We start from the raw sequence: 19,027 nt of genomic DNA on the forward strand, positions 1-19,027 counted from the left end.
CGCTCGTGCATGATAAGCGAAACAATAACTAATGTAGACACTTTTAGTTTGATTATTTTCAGGAGGCTACTATTCATTAATTAAATAGACAATGCCTAATTAAAGAGCTATTGAGAACTAAAGAATGTATCTTGATGGATCCTTATTCATTTTAATAGCATGTCTGCACTAAAAATATGACGGTGGCCTAGTCAACCCAACATAAATAAAAGCCAAGTCATAATATACAAATACAAATATTTGTTTTCTGGAGCATGGTCTCTTCATATGTAAAATGTATTTGAGGTTTAAATTCCATGCGCACTACTGCAATTGTGTTAACATTCCCAAAATGCCTTCATGCCGGGGTAATTCATGTTTTGGAAAGGAAAGTGAATAGTTTCTAACTTGTATAAATTTGTATACAGTTTCCCCCCGGCTGTGGACTGCTTCGGACGAGCACATCAACGCATTATTCCGGAGAATCCAAGTGAAAAGTCCATTGTTGTTGCGAAGTTTTTAATCTGGGGATTTAAAGAACATCACATGCTCCGCTGGGGGAGTGGGTGCTCGCGCACAACACGCAAATAACACTCTAATTCCATGATCGGACTCTCAATCACAGGTTTCTTACCTTTTCCTATTCAAAACATTTTTCTACACTTAAAACTACATTTTATGTTAGATTGAAGCCTTTGGAAAAGAGGACCGCAAGAAGGATCCGGAAGATAAAGTGGATTCCCACCGCGATAACTTTTTCCAAGGAAGACAAGTGCGTCGACGTCAGTCCGTGATTTATTACCCAAATATGACGGTTTACAGCCAGCGGTCTTTGATGGTTCTTGCTTTATTAGGCATCCTATCAGGGATTATGTCTCTGCTATCGGTCAATCTGATTTTCCATTTACAAACACAACAGATTGCTGTGAAGGAATCTCCCCCCACCATCTCCATCGTGCCAACTAATGTTTGGGCAGTGCTGATGCCAGTGTCTACAGTGCTTTCTGCTCTGTCTCTCACGCTCAATTTGTGCTCTGTCGTGGTCTGCCTTCTGCACAGCTACTTTACAACCGAGATATGCAGAGGAGAAGATGATACGGAAAGGTAAATCCATCAACACACCTATACTTAGGATGTTATTTGTTGTAGGCTAATACTTATCACTGATGCACCAGTAGTTTATTTGGTTGAATAATGAGCTTTAATTCATGTTTGACATTGATAGAAATTAAAATAAGAATACTACATTCTTATAAATTCATAACTTTCAAAGTGTGCTGGGTGCAGAGGCTTCTTGACTGACCGACCCCTATCTCTAAACTCGTTATGAATCCGGGATAAACAATAGCATTCCCTCATTATGCACCCAGTGCACGGCCCCTGGCCTCAGTGGCCCTGCTTTTTCCCACTTTGGCTTATAAATTGACTTTCATTTAGCTTCTGTGCACTCCAGTGCAAGTAATGACAAAGCATTCTGTTTAAAACAATCTATTTTGAGCAGAAAAGTATCCCACATGATAGAACAATTATGGACAGAAGGCCTAATTGCAACCTTGAATTTTTATTTTGGTCTAAATACATAATACGTAATTTAGCACTTTCCACAAATAGTATGATCATGTCACTGATTGCATTTGCTTCATTTCCTCCCACAGAGCAGACTGGTTCCTATTGGATAGCCGAGCTGTCCGACATGTGGCCATTGGACTATTTTGCCTTGGGGTTTCAGTATACTTAGCAGGTAAGACCAACAACAAATAACAGTAAGGCCTAGTTAATGACCAGAACATATTGTGGACTAAAGGAATCTGCATCCAGCTGGTCTTAACACTTGTCACCACAAACTCATTGGCAAAATCAAAAGTAACAAACTGCTACATATTTGGTAGCGTTATGTACACAGTAGTCAGCCCACATAACTCTATTCCACATCAAGTAACTCCCAAAAGCAATAAAATCAGATTTTAAAAAGACAAATACACCTTATGGAACAGTGATGACTGAAGGGTCACACACATGGGTACATACGTACACACACAGGTACACTACACACACAGGTACACTACACACACAGGTACACACACACCTGGATAGTGTGTTGCATTAGAGTAGTGGCCTGCGGAGAGACAGTTAATATATTGTGAAATCTGTTGTAACATTTATTTTAATGTTTAAAATTATATTCTAATATATTACTGCATTCATTTTTGCTCGACCCCAAGAAGTGTAGCTGTTGCCTTGGCAGCAGCTAATGGGGTTCCATAATAAATACAAATGAACCTCAAGTGCAAGCACTTAAATGAATCTGCTTTAGCTAAATTCAGACATTACATACGTTTAGACCAACAGCTAAACAATTAACAGCTTGTACCAAATAGTTGTGACCCTAGAAAGGAAAACTTAATTTAGATTCCTACAGATATTTGTTAATTTGCAGCAGAGGCAAAAGTCACTACTTTCAGAGTCCCTCCAATTGATTGATACACAAGGCCCAGAACAATGACGTCTTTGACGTTCATTTTCTGAAGTGTGTTAATGCAAGTCCTGGCAAAGCAAAGCTGCTGGCTTTCCATTCAATTGAGTCCCTTGTTGAGGCGGTGGGGGCAGTGCACCATTGTGATGGTAGGGTGAATGACCTCCTGACCCCACAGCTCCCTTTCAGAGGGAACTTAGCCAGAGCCTCACTGCAATGCCACAATGTCGTCATCATCATCATATCCCAGAGCTGTGTTTCTCTCCTCCTTCCTTCGGCACTCTTGGGTCTGTGGTTCTTCTCCTGCTGAGAGATGTCCAATATAGTAAAATAGGTCACAAAAACACAACCGTGGCAATGCACTACATTATTTTGAGTTATTCACCCCAGGGAGAAAAAGGGATCTGAAAAGTGATCTTTCTTTCAGTGTATAGACTCATCTTTCTGTACCTGTCACTGTGTCCATCTCCCTCTCTTCTTCTGTTTATCTTTCTCTCTCTATCCCTCTCTCTCTGCTGCAGCTATGTCCATCTACATGTTGCTGGTGTTTGAGGTAGAGACAGGCATCGCCAGCGCATGCGTACTGGCCTCGGGCATCCTGATTCTGCTGATGATCGTGATTCACTCCCTGGTCAAAGCCGCCCGTACTGCCCAACACTACCGCGGTGGGGAACACACTGACACCCTGTACCAGAACCAGCACGGTGGGAGCACCCCTGCCGCCCGACCAGGCAAGCTCCAAGACGGGGACAAACCCAGGAGGCACCGCAACAACTCCCAACTCCACCGGCATTTGTCCTACCCTCCTCCCTGCACCGACCCTAAGCAGCATCACCAGCATCAGTACTCCCCATCCCACAGCCCTCAGAGCCACAGCAGTGACAAGGAGGGCTACAGTAGTGGTGGGAGTGGTTCTAGAATGCACAGGACCCTGTCAACAGAGTCAGGGCTGCTGCAGTCTCCATCTAAGCCCTGGAATGGCATTAACAATGAGATGCGGAGCGTGCTGGCCCGCAAGTCAGGAGCCTCCAGTAAAGACTCTACTCTGGTGTGACCTGACCTGCAAAGTCTTAGCAGTTAGTACATTCTTACCCAACCATCAAACGGTCCGAAGTATACAGTATGGATAGAAAATAGCTGAAGCCATTTAAAAGCTCTGAGCTATCCCTTCATGATCCAAGCACCACTAATACTATTACTGTACATTTCAATACAGACATAGTGAAACTCATTTTAATACACCTTTCCTAATATCCCGTTCCCTTACTGCCTTTGTATTGACTTTTTACACAGAAACCATCACTATTAAACCCTCTAGAATGTTTACTTACTGGTATTCCAATGGAAAATGTTAGTAACTTATAGCTACAGCTAATGCTATAGTTGCTACGTGATTATACAATTTAACAAGTGGCAGAGAAATGCTTTATATTTTCAAAAGTGTTTGGTAAAGACCAAGGGTGGTCTTTGAAATATATTGCCAAAACTGTATATTACACAATGTGTAGAGAAATTTGGTAGTGTTTAGTCTGCATACTGTAAAAAACATATTTCATAACTTTGAATAAAGGCATGTTACAAAACACTCTGTGGTAAAAATAAAGTGGAACAGTTTAAGTAAACCACATTCAGGTTCATTCTAGTGCACTTACGTGAAAGTCAAGAGAGTGCCTAGAAGTCCTTGAGGCCAAGTATAGCTTTGAGTGTGATGCCTGAGGAACAACTAACCTTGGACAGTGTCTTCCAGAGGTCAGGAGGAAGTGGATAGGGGATGTGGTGGAGTGGCAGGGGGAATGGGAGAGGGGGTCGCTTCATGTGCGCTGCATGCATGTGCCAATGGGGGGAAATAATTAAGAAAACAGAGACAAAAATGGCAAATAAAATAATGCAAAGAAAGGATGATGATGATTGCAAAGGAAAATAACTACAAACAAGAAATGGTGGCCCACGTCTATGAAAAAGCTACCTTGGCTTTCACTCAAAAGGAGTTTATAAGCCTCATCAACTCCACCCTTGAGCAGGGAGATAGTGTTTTTTCTCCTCAGCAGTGTTGAGTGGGCAATCAGACAAATGAAGGATACAGTGTTACGGTGTCAAGGACACAGTGTTATTATGGTTTCCCAGAGCCAAAGTGAGTGGAATTGGTTGTTTACTGCCTCTTACCTGCGCCCCTGGGAGGTGCTGATCTGTTCCTTCATGCTGATGGCTTGACGAAGGAGGCCATCGATGCTTTTGAAGTACAGGCTGCTGTTTGTCATGCTTTTCACTGCACTGGAAATGAAAATATGCATGTGTGTTAACAAATACAACATTGAATTGCCGATCAATGTTTTCAATATAATTACAATCCTAAACAGTAGACTTTAGACCATGACTCCAATTCCATCGCATTACTTTGGGTCATTGGACGCCACCCTTTAGCCTTGTGAGGGAAATGCCCTGGCACTGCCCGATGCACCTAGCTGTGTTGAGTAACACTTGCCAAATAAATCTGACTTTTATACCAATTCTTGGTATACAGTCTGAAACAAAGCACTGCAAAATTGTAGATTTTCATGACAAGCCAGAATGTTGAATAAATGACATTTGAACTTGCTCTACCGGTTGTCTGTGTGGTTGGCCCTTCAGCTGCTCATATTTTTTTACAAAATATCCACAGAAAAGCATAGTTTCCCCAACTTTTTAGAGCACCGGTACTGAAGTTGAAATTTATATCACATGGCACATGCGCAAAACCATGTTCAGTTGAAGTCGGAAGTTTACATTCACTTAGGTTGGAGTCATTAAAACTTGTTTTTCAACCACTCCACAAATTACTTGTTAACAAACTATCGTTTTGGCAAGTCGGTTAGGACATCTACTTTGTGCATGACACAAGTAATTTTTCCAACAAATGTTTACAGACAGATTATTTCACTTATAATTCACTATCACAATTCCAGTGGGTCAGAAGTGTACATACACTAAGTTGACTGTGCCTTTAGCTTGGAAAATTCCAGAAAATGATGTCATGGCTTTAGAAGCTTCTGATAGGCTAATTGACATAATTTAAGTCAATTGGAGGTGTACCTGTCAATGTATTTCAAGGTCTACCTTCAAACTCAGTGCCTCTTTGCTTGACATCATGGGAAAATCAAAAGAAATCAGCAAAGACCTCAGAAAAAGAATTGTAGACCTCCACAAGTCTGGTTCATCCTTGGGAGCAATTTCCAAATGCCTGAAGGTACCACGTTCATCTGTACAAACAATAGTACGCAGGTATGAACACCATGGGACCACGCAGCCGTCATACCGCTCAGGAAGGAGACGCGTTCTGTCTCCTAGAGATTAATATACTTTGGTGCGAAAAAGTGTAAATCAATCCCAGAACAACAGCAAAGGACCTTGTGAAGATGCTAAAGGCAATGCTACCAAATACTAATTGAATGTATGTAAACTTCTGACCCACTGGGAATGTGATGAAAGAAATAAAATCTGAAATAAATTATTCTCTACTATTATTCTGACATTTCACATTCCTAAAATAAAGTGGTGATCCTAACCAATTTTTACTAGGATTAAATGTCAGGAATTGTGAAAATCTGAGTTTAAATGCATTTGGCTAAGGTGTACGTAAACTTCCGTCTTGTGCACCTGCCTTTGTTCATGAGCAAACATACGGATTGCAACACATCGACCTGCGTTTAGGCCCTCTACTCTTTTCTATTTTTACCAGTGACCTGCCACTGGCATTAAACAAAGCATGTGTGTCCATGTATGCTGATGATTCAACCACAGCTAATGAAGTCACTGAAAACCTTAAAGAGTTGCAGTCTGTTTTGGAATGGGTGGCCAGTAATACACGGGTCCTGAACCTGAACATCAAAACTAAAAGCACTGTATTTGGTACAAATCATTCCCTAAGTTCTAGACCTCAGCTGAATCTGGTAATGAATAGTGTGGCTGTTGAACAAGTTGAGACTAAATTACTTAGTGTTACCTTAGATTGTAAACTGTCAAGGTCAAAACATAGATTAAATGGTTATAAAGATGGGGAGAGGTCTGTCCGTAATAAAGAGATGCTCTGCTTTTGACACCACACTCCAAAAAGCAAGTCCTGCAGGCTCTAGTTTGATCTTATCTTGATTATTGTCCAGTTATATGGTGAAGTCCTGCAAAGAAAGACCTAGTTAAGCTGCAGCTGGCCCAGAACAGAGTGGCACATCTTGCTCCTCTTTGTAATCAGAGGTCTAATATTAATACTATTCATGCCAGTCCCTCTTGGCTAAGAGTTGAGGAAAGAACGCCCCACTTCTTGTTTTTATAACAAACATTGTGTTGGAAATTCCAAATTGTTTGCATAGTCAACTTACACACAGCACTGGTACACACACTTTCCCCATCAGACATGCCACCCGGGGTCTTTTCACAGTCCCCAGGTCCAGAACAAATTCAAGGAAATGTACAGCATTATACAGAGCCATGAAACTCCCTTCCATCTTATATAGCACAACTGAACAGCAAACCTGGTATCACGGCACAACGCCTCTCCCCCATGTGACCTACTTGTGTGCATGTACTGATATGCATGTGCAACTGAGCTGCACACACACACACACACAACATGTCAATTGTAAACTCTTTTGTCTGTAATGTCTTTATTACAGCTAGGTGCAACTTTGCTAAAATGCATACAGTAAGTGTATTTTTTTGTATTTGAAATATTCTCTCTCATTGGTATGAAAGTTCCAAAGGTTTCTAAAACCGTATCGCAAGCGAGGATTATTAACATTTCTATTTGTTAAAACAGTGTCAGAATTGTAGTTCACATGGAGCCAGCTGTGGTCCGTACCTTCAGCTGAGAACCCAAAAGGGGGTTGACTCGCAGTTCTATTAAAATTACACATAAGTCATTGGACGAAGGCGTTTTCTGTACGGGGGAGTTTTGTTAAGACACCTGATGCTTGGTCTGAACATTAACACACATCACTTGCAGAATGGGTTTGGAAGCATAAGGACCTTATCTTTCATATCAGCGAGAAATACTTAAAATTGATACACACCTTTTATGGTTCCCACACGGCCATATCTCCATGTTACTGCGCATGTTTACGAAAGACAGAGGGTCCACCTGTGCTAATTAGCTATCTAGCATGCGCCAAACACCAGTTTGTAACAGAAGGCCACCAAAAACATGTCACTGAAAAATACTGTTGGCTGCAACTGTGATAAAGCCAGTTAAAACAGTGTAGAGTAAGTGTATTTGTGATGTGAAATGAAAGTAAAGGACTTTATGTTTCTAGAACCGTATCACAATTGAGGCTCCTTAAGAGTACATCTTGGGCTAGATTACCTGCATGCATATTCCACACTGTAGATTGCTCCTTGGCTTTGCTCCTCCCAGCTCTGCATATCTGTCTGGAAGAGATTATCAGAGAATAATATTATGAATTACGTTACCGCAAAAGTAGCTACCGGTATACATTTATTTTTTAGACGTGTTTTTTGGACAGTCCATTATAGCTACTGTAAAGTAACAAAACTACATTTATTCTCCTTAGCAAGTTAATATGTAGCTAAACTGCTTTGGATTCACTAACGTTACTTACTTTGTGTTGTACTAGCTCTGGGAGGGACCTTCTAACGTGTTCTTGCAGTCGATAAAGAGCCACTGATGGCTCGTTAGCCAACACGTACATGTTCTCCGTGAATTTGTCAGTCACTGCAGAGATAAACATATAATAATATATATTGTTATGACACGTAGCTACGTTAGCTGTTTAGCTAATGCAGCTACTGGCTAAGGTTACCTAGCTGGTGATGACAGTTGACTTTAGCAAACAATTGTACTATAAAGTATTCGCTAATTACCTCTTTTAACTTTCACTTGCATCTCCTGGTCCTCCATCTTATACACATTAAACGATATAGAATCAAATATTTGCACGGGTTTAATTCGTGTTAAAGCGTTAGCAAAAATTAACATGCAATTTCCGTGTTACTGTCATGCGCATCACAAATCATGTTCGGAATGCAACACGAAATAGAAAAATAGTTCCTAGATATTTATTCGCTCGACATATTTCGCGTTTACTGGTGGATTGAACAATTATCGTAGATAAAATCAGTCAAACAATTCCATACATTACACATGCACACATTCAAAAACAGTTAATTGGATAAAGTTATTTATAAGCAATGTAATGAATGGATGGACAGTTCGGGCGGCTTACCATTATCAATTGCATCATGGGATATTGTAAATAAACTCACTTTCAGTTTTGATATCAGGAAGTTGGAGTGAAGAATAAAACATTGATGTTGCTATTTTATCCGATATTGTGAACTGGACATATAAACCATTGCTTGCGACATAAAGGTAAAAATGAATCTATTTATAATGTGCCATTGAGACTTTCCTATTTTGCAAGAGCTGATGTGGAATGGTTTTTCATAATTTCAGTTTTGAAAAGTAAGAGATAGTGAGATAATCATAGACATTTGTTCCATATTTGTTCTCTTGACTTCTGTTGGCTTAAGCTAATCTATATAGTAATATATATATCTACTTTGATTCAAGAGACCATGGATGGCACAGATGGTGGTGAGATACCAGATCTTGCAGCCAGTTTACACATATTCTCAGATGACCTAGCATTGGAATCCACTACATGTCTACCAGGGGAGGCCAGAGGAGAGAGGTTAAATGGTATGACTGTCAGTCCTACAACTCTTTGCTAGTTTTGCATGGTCTATAGGCTTTCTCATACAGTAATCACACTTGTCCATTTGTCTGCAATGAATGTGTCAACACCATTTTCAGTTTGCATAAAGTCTCAAATGATTATAGGCATTGGGGTATGCAAATGTGATAAAATATCTGTATTGCTCCTTGCTACTAGGTGTGATGGCGACTACAGAGAACATGGGTGTGGATGAGGAGGAGAGCCTGTTGAAATACTCCACCACCCTCACGAATAGGCAGCGTGGGAATGAGGTCACAGTCAGACCAGCTACTTTAGACAGTAAGTATGGCTGTCTGAACTCAGAAAACACAATCAACTCTTTGTTCACTGCAAAATACCTTAAACACTGCTGTGTATGCACTCTCATTCATAATCTATTAGATAATGCACAGGAATGTTACAGGAATGACCCTAAAAGATCTCTGTGGTTTTATGTACACTGTATATGTATATGCCTGTGTATTTGTATATAACTGAGGGAGATTAAGGTATATTATGCATATCATTTGGTATATGGACAATTAAATGTACAAAACACTGACCCTTTGATGTCTCATCAGTTCTGTCCATCCACCAGTTAGCTGCCCAGGGGGAGGTCTTACAGGTGGCCACACACCTGAGCAAAGGTGAGAAATGTCCATATCCACTTACCAATGGTGCAAAGAGTAGAACTTGCCTGACTTGGGTAGCCTTGTGGAACCAGCATGATGACTTGTAGGCGGTGTCCTGTGTAATATTAAAATGTTTGATTACCTTGCAGACAGCTCATTATTAAACCGCCAGGATGAACGGGGCTTAACTCCTCTCATGTGGGCAGCAGCGTTTGGAGAGAAAGCCATGGTGGATTTCCTCCTGGAAAACGTTAGTGATATTTCTAGACCCTTGTTCACTGAATTCAATGTTTAGTCATAAACAGGGTTGTGGTTCATTGTAACCTGTGTGGCTGCTATGACCTTGTGTGGTGTGTCTTAGGGGGCAGATCCTAGTACGATAGCATGGGAACGGGAGAGTGCCTTGACCCTGGCGAGCTCAGGAGGCTATGCAGTCATAGTGAAACGTCTTCTTGAACATGGAGTAGATATCAATGCTTATGACTGGGTAAGGGTGTAAATTAGGATTCTTGATTTCTTCAGAAATATCACACATCAGTCTTCAATATGTTTTTGGGTGATTTTATTCATTGGATGTTTTATGTTTAAGAATGGTGGTACTCCTCTCCTTTACGCTGTTAGAGGGAACCATGTAAGGTGTGCTGAGGCCCTCTTAGGTACGTTGCCTCATACCCCTACACACAGTTCATTTTAATTAATGATCTCCAAAACCAAAGTACTGTAGTCATCTCAAAGTGGCACAAATACATATGATGGTCTTATGATTGTAATTCAGATAAAGGTGCAGACATGAACATTGAGGCCGATTCTGGGTATAGTCCAATGGCCTTAGCTGTTGCCCTCGGACACAAACAAGGTAAGCACCCTCTCTAATCTGTCATCTTCAACAACAAAAAAGTTGTTGTTTTTTTATTCAAAAAAACTTCCCTGGCAAAAGTAAATCATGTAATCAAGTAAAAAAAGTTTTGTAAATCATGTTTTGTTTCAGTCCAAAAGGTGTTAGAGGACCATATTCTGAAACTCCTGAAGAAAAAAGCATGACACCAGCTAAGGGCACCAGGATGTGGTTAGAGAGGACATTGTGCTGAACAGAGGATCACCTGCTGGCATCAGTGGTAAGGTGGTTGACCAAAACACTGAAGCCACAAAAGGCGGTTGGTAGCGAAGACTCTTGGTACGGAAGCTCCAACGTTAAGGGACACTGTGGTTCCTATCTTGTACATTTATTCAACATGTTTTTTATATTATGGAAATGCTTATATTTCTTTTTTGGGGGGGACAAACTATCTTTAAATATATATTAAAAAAATTGGAGGTATAGCACCAATGGATATTAAACAAATGTTCAAAAACATAATGCATACACATTTTACGATGTTCATTTGGAATGGGAAATCAAATGCAAGGCACAAGCATTTGAATATGCAGGTGGTTGCGTGACCTTAAAGCCTGGAAAGCTGCAATAAAATCCAGATTCTTTGTCTGAGACAAATCCTCCTTTTTCCCTTATTGTTTGTTTTTGCGCAAGCAGGTAACCAACTTAAAATGTCCTCACCAAAAGCGGTCAGATATGGTTCCCATTCAAAACAATTAATTTGGGGCAGTACAGTCTTCCAGCAGTCATGTTCTTCAATGGCACTATATCCTCTCTTTCCCTATAAGTCTCTCCCTCTCTCACGCAGAAACAGAAACGTCACAAAGCTCTTTCCCCCAGGATGCCCAAGGAGTAAACAATTATTCGGCCAAAGAAGTCGGCACTGTTCTCAAACACTATTTATAGCCTGTGCACCGTGGGGACCTCCTGAATGGGAAATCTGTGGGTGTGGAGTTAAGAACCAGATAAGCAGAGGAGTAATAAAAGTGAACGGCACAGAACAATATTAATTGAAAGCTGCTCTGTAGCTACTATGCATTAAAATCAACATTTCTGTATTACAGTATTCAGGTCCAGGCATAACTTTTCTGTACTATTACAACTTATTTAAGCAACTATTACAACTAAGACTAGTGTCCTGTCCAGGCGGTGTAGTTCTACATCAAGCTGCCTTACGTTTGAAATACAAGGCCATTCTGTCTCGAACAAGACTTACTACAACTAATTTGAACTGGTATGATTTTAGAGACATTTAATCATTGCCGGAGTAACGCTTGGACCTTTAAATTAGGGCTATTTTCTGGGAATTGTCTCGGTAGTCCGTGCCTGATTTTATGACTACAGACAATTATAAATAGGGTTATTTGCGAGGAGTCTTCGTTATTTCAATAGCTTTAATGGTTCAGTGGTAGAATTATTGCCTGCCATGCGGGAGGCTCGGGTTTGTTTCCCAGCCTAGGCACCAATTGGCTAAAAATCTGGTGATTTTGTATGTGTTTGTGTTTTGTGGTTCAGTGGTAGAATTCTTGCCTGCCACGTGGGAGGCTCGGGTTCGTTTCCCAGCCTAGGCACCAATTTACAAAAAATCTGGTGATTTTGTATGTGTTTGTGTTTGTGTTTTTTCTCTGGAAAAATGAGTGTTTCATTGTCTCTCTTTGGAATGTTTCCTGGGGCTATAATCTTGGAGAGAGTGAATGAGATAGAGGCCGTGAACTACCAGGTTGAATTTTTTAATTTCACCTTTATTTAACCAGGTAGGCAAGTTGAGAACAAGTTCTCATTTACAATTGCGACCTGGCCAAGATAAAGCAAAGCAGTTCGACACATACAACAACACAGAGTTACACTTGGAGTAAAACAAAACATACAGTCAATAATACAGTAGAAAAAATAAGTCTATATACAATGTGAGCAAATGAGGTGAGATAAGGGAGGTAAATGCAAAAAAAGGCCATGGTGGCAAAGTAAATACAATATAGCAAGGAAAAAACACTGGAATGGTAGATTTGTAGTGGAAGAAAGTGCAAAGTAGAAATAGAAATAATGGGGTGCAAAGGAGCAAAATAAATAAATACAGTAGGGGAAGAGGTAGTTGTATGGGCTAAATTATAGATGGGCTATGTACAGGTGATCTGTGAGCTGCTGTGACAGCTGGTGCTTAAAGCTAGTGAGGGAGATAAGTGTTTCCAGTTTCAGAGATTTTTGTAGTTCGTTCCAGTCATTGGCAGCAGAGAACTGGAAGGAGAGACGGCCAAAGCAGGAATTGGCTTTGGGGGTGACCAGAGAGATATACCTGCTGGAGCGCGTGCTACATGTGGGTGCTGCTATGGTGACCAGTGAGCGGAGATAAGGGGGGACTTTACCTAGCAGGGTCTTGTAGATGACCTGGAGCCAGTGGGTTTGGCGATGAGTATGAAGCGAGGGCCAGCCAACGAGAGCATACAGGTCGCAGAACGGATGGCACTGTGATAGACTGCATCCAGTTTATTGAGTAGGGTATTGGAGGCAATTTTGTAAATTACATTGCCGAAGTCGACGATTGGTAGGATGGTCAGTTTTACGAGGGTATGTTTGGCAGCATGTGTGAAGGATGCTTTGTTGCGAAATAGGAAGCCAATTCTAGATTTAACTTTGGATTGGAGATGTTTGATGTGACTCTGGAAGGAGAGCTTACAGTCTAACCAGACACCTAGGTATTTGTAGTTGTCCACATATTTTAAGTCAGAACCGTCCAGAGTAGTGATGCTGGACGGGCGGGCAGGTGCAGGCAGCGATCGGTTGAAGAGCATGCATTTAGTTTTAGTTGTATTTAAGAGCAGTTGGAGGCCACGGAAGGAGAGTTGTATGGCATTGAAGCTCGTCTGGAGGGTTGTTAACACAGTGTCCAAAGAAGGGCCAGAAGTATACAGAATGGTGTCGTCTGCGTAGAGGTGGATTAGAGACTCACCAGCAGCAAAAGCGACATCATTGATGTATACAGAGAAAAGAGTTGGCCCAAGAATTGAACCCTGTGGCACCCCCATAGAGACTACCAGAGGCCCGGACAACAGGCCATCCGATTTGACACATTGAACTCTATCAGAGAAGTAGTTGATGAACCAGGCGAGGCAATCATTTAAGAAATCAAGGCTATTGAGTCTTACCGATGAGGATGTGATGATTGACAGAGTCGAAAGCCTTGGCCAGGTCAATGAATACGGCAGCACAGTACTGTTTCTTATCGATGGCGGTTACAATATTGTTTAGGACCTTGAGCGTGGCTGAGGTGCACCCATGACCAGCTCTGAAACCAGATTGCATATTGGAGAAGGTGCGGTGGGATTCGAAATGGTCGGTAATCTGTTTGTTGACTTGGCTTTCGAAGACCTTAGAAAGGCAGGGTAGGATAGATATAGGTCTGTAGCAGTTTGGGTCAAGAGTGTCCCCTCCTTTGAAGAGGGGGATGACAGCAGCTGCTTTCCAATCTTTTGGAATCTCAGACGACACAAAAGAGAAGTTGAACAGGCTAGTAATAGGGGTTGCAACAATTTCGGCAGATAATTTTAGAAAGAAAGGGTCCAGATTGTCTAGCCCGGCTGATTTGTAGGGGTCCAGATTTTCCAGCTCTTTCAGAACATCAGCTGACTGGATTTGGGAGAAGGAGAAATGGGGAAGGCTTGGGCGAGTAGCTGTGGGGGGGTGCAGTGCTGTTGACCGCGGTAGGGGTAGCCAGGTGGGAAGCATGGCCAGCATTAGAAAAATGCTTATTGAAATTCTCAATTATAGTGGATTTATCGGAGGTGACAGAGTTTCCTATCCTCAGTGCAGTGGGCAGCTGGGAGGAGGTGTTCTTATTCTCCATGGACTTTACAGTGTCCCAGAACTTTTTTGAGTTTGTGTTGCAGGAAGCAAATTTCTGCTTGAAAAAGCTAGCCTTGGCTTTTCTAACTGCCTGTGTATATTGGTTTCTAACTTCCCTGAAAAGTTGCATATCACGGGGGCTGTTCGATGCTAATGCAGAATGCCACAGGATGTTTTTGTGTTGGTTAAGGGCAGTCAGGTCTGGAGAGAACCAAGGGCTATATCTGTTCCTGGTTCTAAATTTCTGGAATGGGGCATGCTTATTTAAGATGGTGAGAAAGCATTTTAAAAAAATAACCAGGCATCCTCTACTGACGGGATGAGGTCAATTTCCTTCCAGGATACCCGGGCCAGGTCGATTACATTACATTACATTTAAGTCATTTAGCAGACGCTCTTATCCAGAGCGACTTACAAAATGGTGCATTCACCTTATGATATCCAGTGGAACAACCACTTTACAATAGTGCATCTAAATCTTTTAAGGGGGGGGGGGGGGGGGTTAGAAGGATTACTTTATCCTATCCTAGGTATTCCTTAAAGAGGTGGGGTTTCAGGTGTCTCCGGAAGGTGGTGATTGACTCCGCTGTCCTGGCGTCGTGAGGGAGCTTGTTCCACCATTGGGGTGCCAGAGCAGCAAACAGTTTTGACTGCTTCCTCAGAGGTAGGGGGCCAGCAGGCCAGTGGTGGATGAACGCAGTGCCCTTGTTTGGGTGTAGGGCCTGATCAGAGCCTGAAGGTATGGAGGTGCCGTTCCCTTCACAGCTCCGTAGGCAATCACCATGGTCTTGTAGCGGATGCGAGCTTCAACTGGAAGCCAGTGGAGAGAGCGGAGGAGCGGGGTGACGTGAGAGAACTTGGGAAGGTTGAACACCAGACGGGCTGCGGCGTTCTGGATGAGTTGTAGGGGTTTAATGGCACAGGCAGGGAGCCCAGCCAACAGCGAGTTGCAGTAATCCAGACGGAGATGACAAGTGCCTGGATTAGGACCTGCGCCGCTTCCTGTGTGAGGCAGGGTCGTACTCTGCGAATGTTGTAGAGCATGAACCTACAGGTGAAATGGGACAATCTGGTTAGATTAACCTCTCTAGGGCAGGCGGGACGAATTCGTCCCACCTACGTAACAGCCAGTTGAATCCTGTGGCGCGATTTTCAAATACCTAAATACCTATTAATTCAATTTCTCAAACATATGACTATTTTACAGCTATTTAAAGACAAGACTCTCGTTAATCTAACCACACTGTCCGATTTCAAAAAGGCTTTACAACGAAAGCAAAACATTAGATTATGTCAGCAGAGTACCCAGCCAGAAATAATCAGACACCCATTTTTCAAGCTAGCATATAATGTCACAAAAACCCAGAAGACAGCTAAATGCAGCACTAACCTTTGATGATCTTCATCAGATGACAACCCTAGGACATTATGTTATACAATACATGCATGTTTTGTTCAATCAAGTTCATATTTATATAAAAAAACAGCTTTTTACATTAGCATGTGACGTTCAGAACTAGCATACCCCCCGCAAACTTCCGGGGAATTTACTAACAATTTACTAAATTACTCACGATAAACGTTCACAAAAAGCATAACAATTATTTTAAGAATTATAGATACAGAACTCCTCTATGCACTCGATATGTCCGATTTTAAAATAGCTTTTTGGTGAAAGCACATTTTGCAATATTCTAAGTACATAGCCCAGCCATCACGGGCTAGCTATTTAGACACCCGGCAAGTTTAGCACTCACCAATATCAGATTTACTATTATAAAAGTTTGATTACCTTTTGTTGTCTTCGTCAGAATGCACTCCCAGGACTGCTACTTCAATAACAAATGTTGGTTTGGTCCAAAATAATCCATCGTTATATCCGAATAGCGGCGTTTTGTTCGTGCGTCCCAGACACTATCCGAAATGGTAAATCAGGGTCGTGCGCATGGCGCAATTCGTGACAAAAAAATTCTAAATATTCCAATACCGTACCTCGAAGCATGTCAACCGCTGTTTAAAATCAATTTTTATGCAATTTATCTCGTAAAAAAGCGATAATATTCCGACCGGGAAACTCCTTTTCGGCAAACAGAGGAAAAATCACAAAGACGGGGGTGACCAGTGCACGCGCCTAAGCCCACAGTCCCTTGATCGGCCACTTGAGAAAGGCGATAATGTGTTTCAGCCTGGGGCTGAAATTACGACATTCAGGTTTTTCCCGGGCTCTGAGAGCCTATTGGAGCCGTGGGAAGTGTCACGTTAGCGCAGAGATCCTTTGTAATTGAATGAGATGTCAAAGAAAGACAATAAATGGTCAGACAGGCCACTTCCTGTAAAGGAATCTCTCAGGTTTTGACCTGCCATTTGAGTTCTGTTATACTCACAGACACCATTCAAACAGTTTTAGAAACTTTTGAGTGTTTTCTATCCAAAGCCAATAATTATATGCATATTCTAGTTACTGGGCAGGAGTAGTAACCAGATTAAATCGGGTACGTTTTTTATCCAGCCGTGTCAATACAGCCCCCTAGCCCCTAGGTTAATGAGAGTCTTGTCTTTAAAATGGTGTAAAATAGTCATATGTTTGAGAAATTGAAGTTATAGCATTTTTGAGGTATTTGTATTTCGCGCCACGCTCTACCATTGGATATTGGTGAGGCGTTCCGCTAGCGGAACGTCTGTCCCTAAAAGGTTTAAGCATGTCCCAGTTTAGGTCACCTAGCAGGACAAATTCAGACTTTAGTGTTTGGGGCCAGGAGAGCGCTTAGGGCAGGTAGGGTACACACCGGTGCTGATGGAGGACGATAGCACCAAGCAACAGTCAACAAAGAGCCATTTGAAAGTTTAATGCTTAAAACCTGCAAATTAAATTGTTTGGGGACAGACTTGATGGAGACAACTGAAGGTGATCCTTGGTAAAGATTGCCACTCCCCCCACCTTTGGAAGATCGGTCTTGCTGAAAAAGGTTATAACTAGAAAGGTTAACATCAGTATTCAAAACACTCTTCCTTAACCCTTTCACACGTACCATCACACGGGTGTGATCGTTCTACAGTGGTCGCTGAAGCGTACGATCACACCCGTGTGATAAGAACACTTATTTAGAACGGACAGTTTCGAATGATGCAACAATCAGCATTTGAGCTGGCCACACTTTTTTCAGAAACTATTTACACAAACACATTTCTCACAAAGTTATGTCCAGAATGTGAGCAGTTTATTTTTGGATGCAATGTTCAGATATTCACAGAAGTATCCTTTGCATAACACAATCATTCAAATCGGAAAAATGTAGGCTACATTTGTCCAAGCGCTAACTGAGGAAAGATTGACGCAACACAAGCGGTCATATTTTATAACTCTCAGCTGACATAAATTACAATATGAATTGGCTAATAGCAATTACTATTTATAATTAATCACATCACGGGTGAGCTTACCATTGATCGAAATAAATGAGTAAAACACTTTCTAGAAATCGAAAGTAATCTGACAATTAGTTTCAGTGCGCCACCATGCTTTTTTTCCTCACAGAAACCAAAGATAATAAGAGAAGACAAGATGAGTTTGGTCTGTTTATAGTATGCATGTGAAAGGGTTGTGTCGTTTACCATCATTCACATCCCACCATTCACTTCCTGAAGTTCTCAAAAAATGAGTGAACCCCTACTCACCTCATTCTGTTATAGCATCTTTGGTCCGACAGACGATTACGTGAAACCCAGGATGCATTGTATGTCAACAAACATGGCTCCACACATAGCTGGAATTAGCTTAGCTCATCATAATCAGTACAACTTTCAAAAAAGTATTTTACACACATAATATGTGCCCATCACAATCTATACAAGAATCGGAATGCATGATTTATCACCGGTACTTGAAAAACGTGAATAAAACAGTAAATATATCAATAATTACCACACAAAACATTTTCTGATAGTGGTTTATTGCCGCAAATGGCACGAGCAGGCAATCAATCACGTAACCTCTCACTCCCACTCTGAGCCATTCAGTGTTGTTGTTTATGTATGTAGCTAGTGAGCTAAGCTGTAGCATTAGCAATGTCTTTCAGAAGGAGACATCTCACAAATGTGGAAATTCTGGAGATTTTAAAAAATTCTGACAATGAGTCTGAAAGTCAGGAATCAGATTCTGACAGTGACAGTGAGGAGCTGCCCCCCAGCCATTGAGAACCCTGAATCTGAGGACCCCTTGTCCATGAAGTCCCAGGTCCCTTTGAAGATGCTGGTGGTGATGGAGGCAGACCGACAGTGGATGGAGTACAGGAGTTCTGTGGTAGCTGGAAGGCTGCCAGCCATTTCACCCCTCCTGGCCCTGCTGTTTGCTTTGATGAGTCCCAGTCTGGAGTGCAACGCCCCTTGCCATTTTCATCTGAGGCAGAGCGCTTCAAGTTGTTTCTGACAGAGGAGCTGGTGGGAGACATAGCAGAGACAAATCGCTATGCCTTGGAGCTACAGGAGAAGAGAGAGCCAGGAGTGGGGGGGACAACCACAATTAGTG

General features: G+C 41.8%; 3 protein-coding genes across 7 annotated transcripts; 2 read left to right on the forward strand and 1 right to left on the reverse strand.

Annotated features, from left to right (window-relative positions):
- The first annotated feature begins 632 nt into the window (after positions 1-632).
- LOC106573585 (transmembrane protein 221) lies at positions 633-4,037 on the forward strand. The gene is made up of 3 exons (XM_014148745.3): positions 633-1,083; positions 1,635-1,720; positions 2,974-4,037. Exons 1-3 carry the CDS (start codon positions 788-790, stop codon positions 3,504-3,506), a joined length of 915 nt encoding a protein of 304 aa, XP_014004220.3. The 5' UTR covers positions 633-787; the 3' UTR covers positions 3,507-4,037.
- borcs8 (BLOC-1 related complex subunit 8) lies at positions 1,920-8,515 on the reverse strand. 5 transcript variants are annotated; one of them, XM_014148749.3, is made up of 6 exons: positions 8,303-8,482; positions 8,041-8,153; positions 7,785-7,849; positions 4,616-4,723; positions 4,181-4,272; positions 1,920-2,755 (listed from the first exon to the last, which is right to left on the reverse strand). In XM_014148749.3, exons 1-5 carry the CDS (start codon positions 8,415-8,417, stop codon positions 4,203-4,205), a joined length of 471 nt encoding a protein of 156 aa, XP_014004224.1. In that variant the 5' UTR covers positions 8,418-8,482; the 3' UTR covers positions 1,920-2,755; positions 4,181-4,202. The 5 variants fall into 5 exon arrangements, with proteins under 5 accessions (XP_014004224.1, XP_014004227.1, XP_014004225.1 ...); XM_014148751.3 differs by having other exon boundaries at positions 2,396-2,758; positions 8,303-8,462; XM_014148752.3 differs by lacking the exon at positions 4,181-4,272 and having other exon boundaries at positions 2,248-2,755; positions 8,303-8,515.
- A 187-nt stretch (positions 8,516-8,702) lies between these two features.
- On the forward strand, positions 8,703-11,277 carry rfxank (regulatory factor X-associated ankyrin-containing protein). The gene is given in 9 exon segments (NM_001140973.2): positions 8,703-8,810; positions 9,012-9,140; positions 9,334-9,456; positions 9,738-9,803; positions 9,938-10,038; positions 10,150-10,275; positions 10,378-10,444; positions 10,564-10,644; positions 10,777-11,277. Coding segments are annotated over 8 exon segments (741 nt in total). The 5' UTR covers positions 8,703-8,810; positions 9,012-9,016; the 3' UTR covers positions 10,830-11,277.
- Positions 11,278-19,027: the final 7,750 nt, after the last annotated feature.

This window comes from Salmo salar, chromosome 16, assembly GCF_965601325.2.
Source record: "Salmo salar chromosome 16, fSalSal1, whole genome shotgun sequence".
Taxonomy (NCBI): domain Eukaryota; kingdom Metazoa; phylum Chordata; class Actinopteri; order Salmoniformes; family Salmonidae; genus Salmo; species Salmo salar.

Bases quoted from the DNA above. Each gene is read 5' to 3' on its own strand.
- borcs8 (XM_014148749.3), bottom strand. From the start codon at position 8,417: ATGTTAATTTTTGCTAACGCTTTAACACGAATTAAACCCGTGCAAATA. The intron at 8,154-8,302 runs GTAATTAGCGAA...TTATCTCTGCAG, and splicing joins GCAAGTGAAAGTTAAAAGAG to TGACTGACAAATTCACGGAG. The intron at 4,273-4,615 runs GTAAGAGGCAGT...ACATGCATGCAG, and splicing joins AGCACCTCCCAGGGGCGCAG to CGCACATGAAGCGACCCCCT.
- LOC106573585 (XM_014148745.3), top strand. From the start codon at position 788: ATGACGGTTTACAGCCAGCGGTCTTTGATGGTTCTTGCTTTATTAGGC. The intron at 1,084-1,634 runs GTAAATCCATCA...TTCCTCCCACAG, and splicing joins GGAGAAGATGATACGGAAAG to AGCAGACTGGTTCCTATTGG. The intron at 1,721-2,973 runs GTAAGACCAACA...TCTCTGCTGCAG, and splicing joins GGTTTCAGTATACTTAGCAG to CTATGTCCATCTACATGTTG.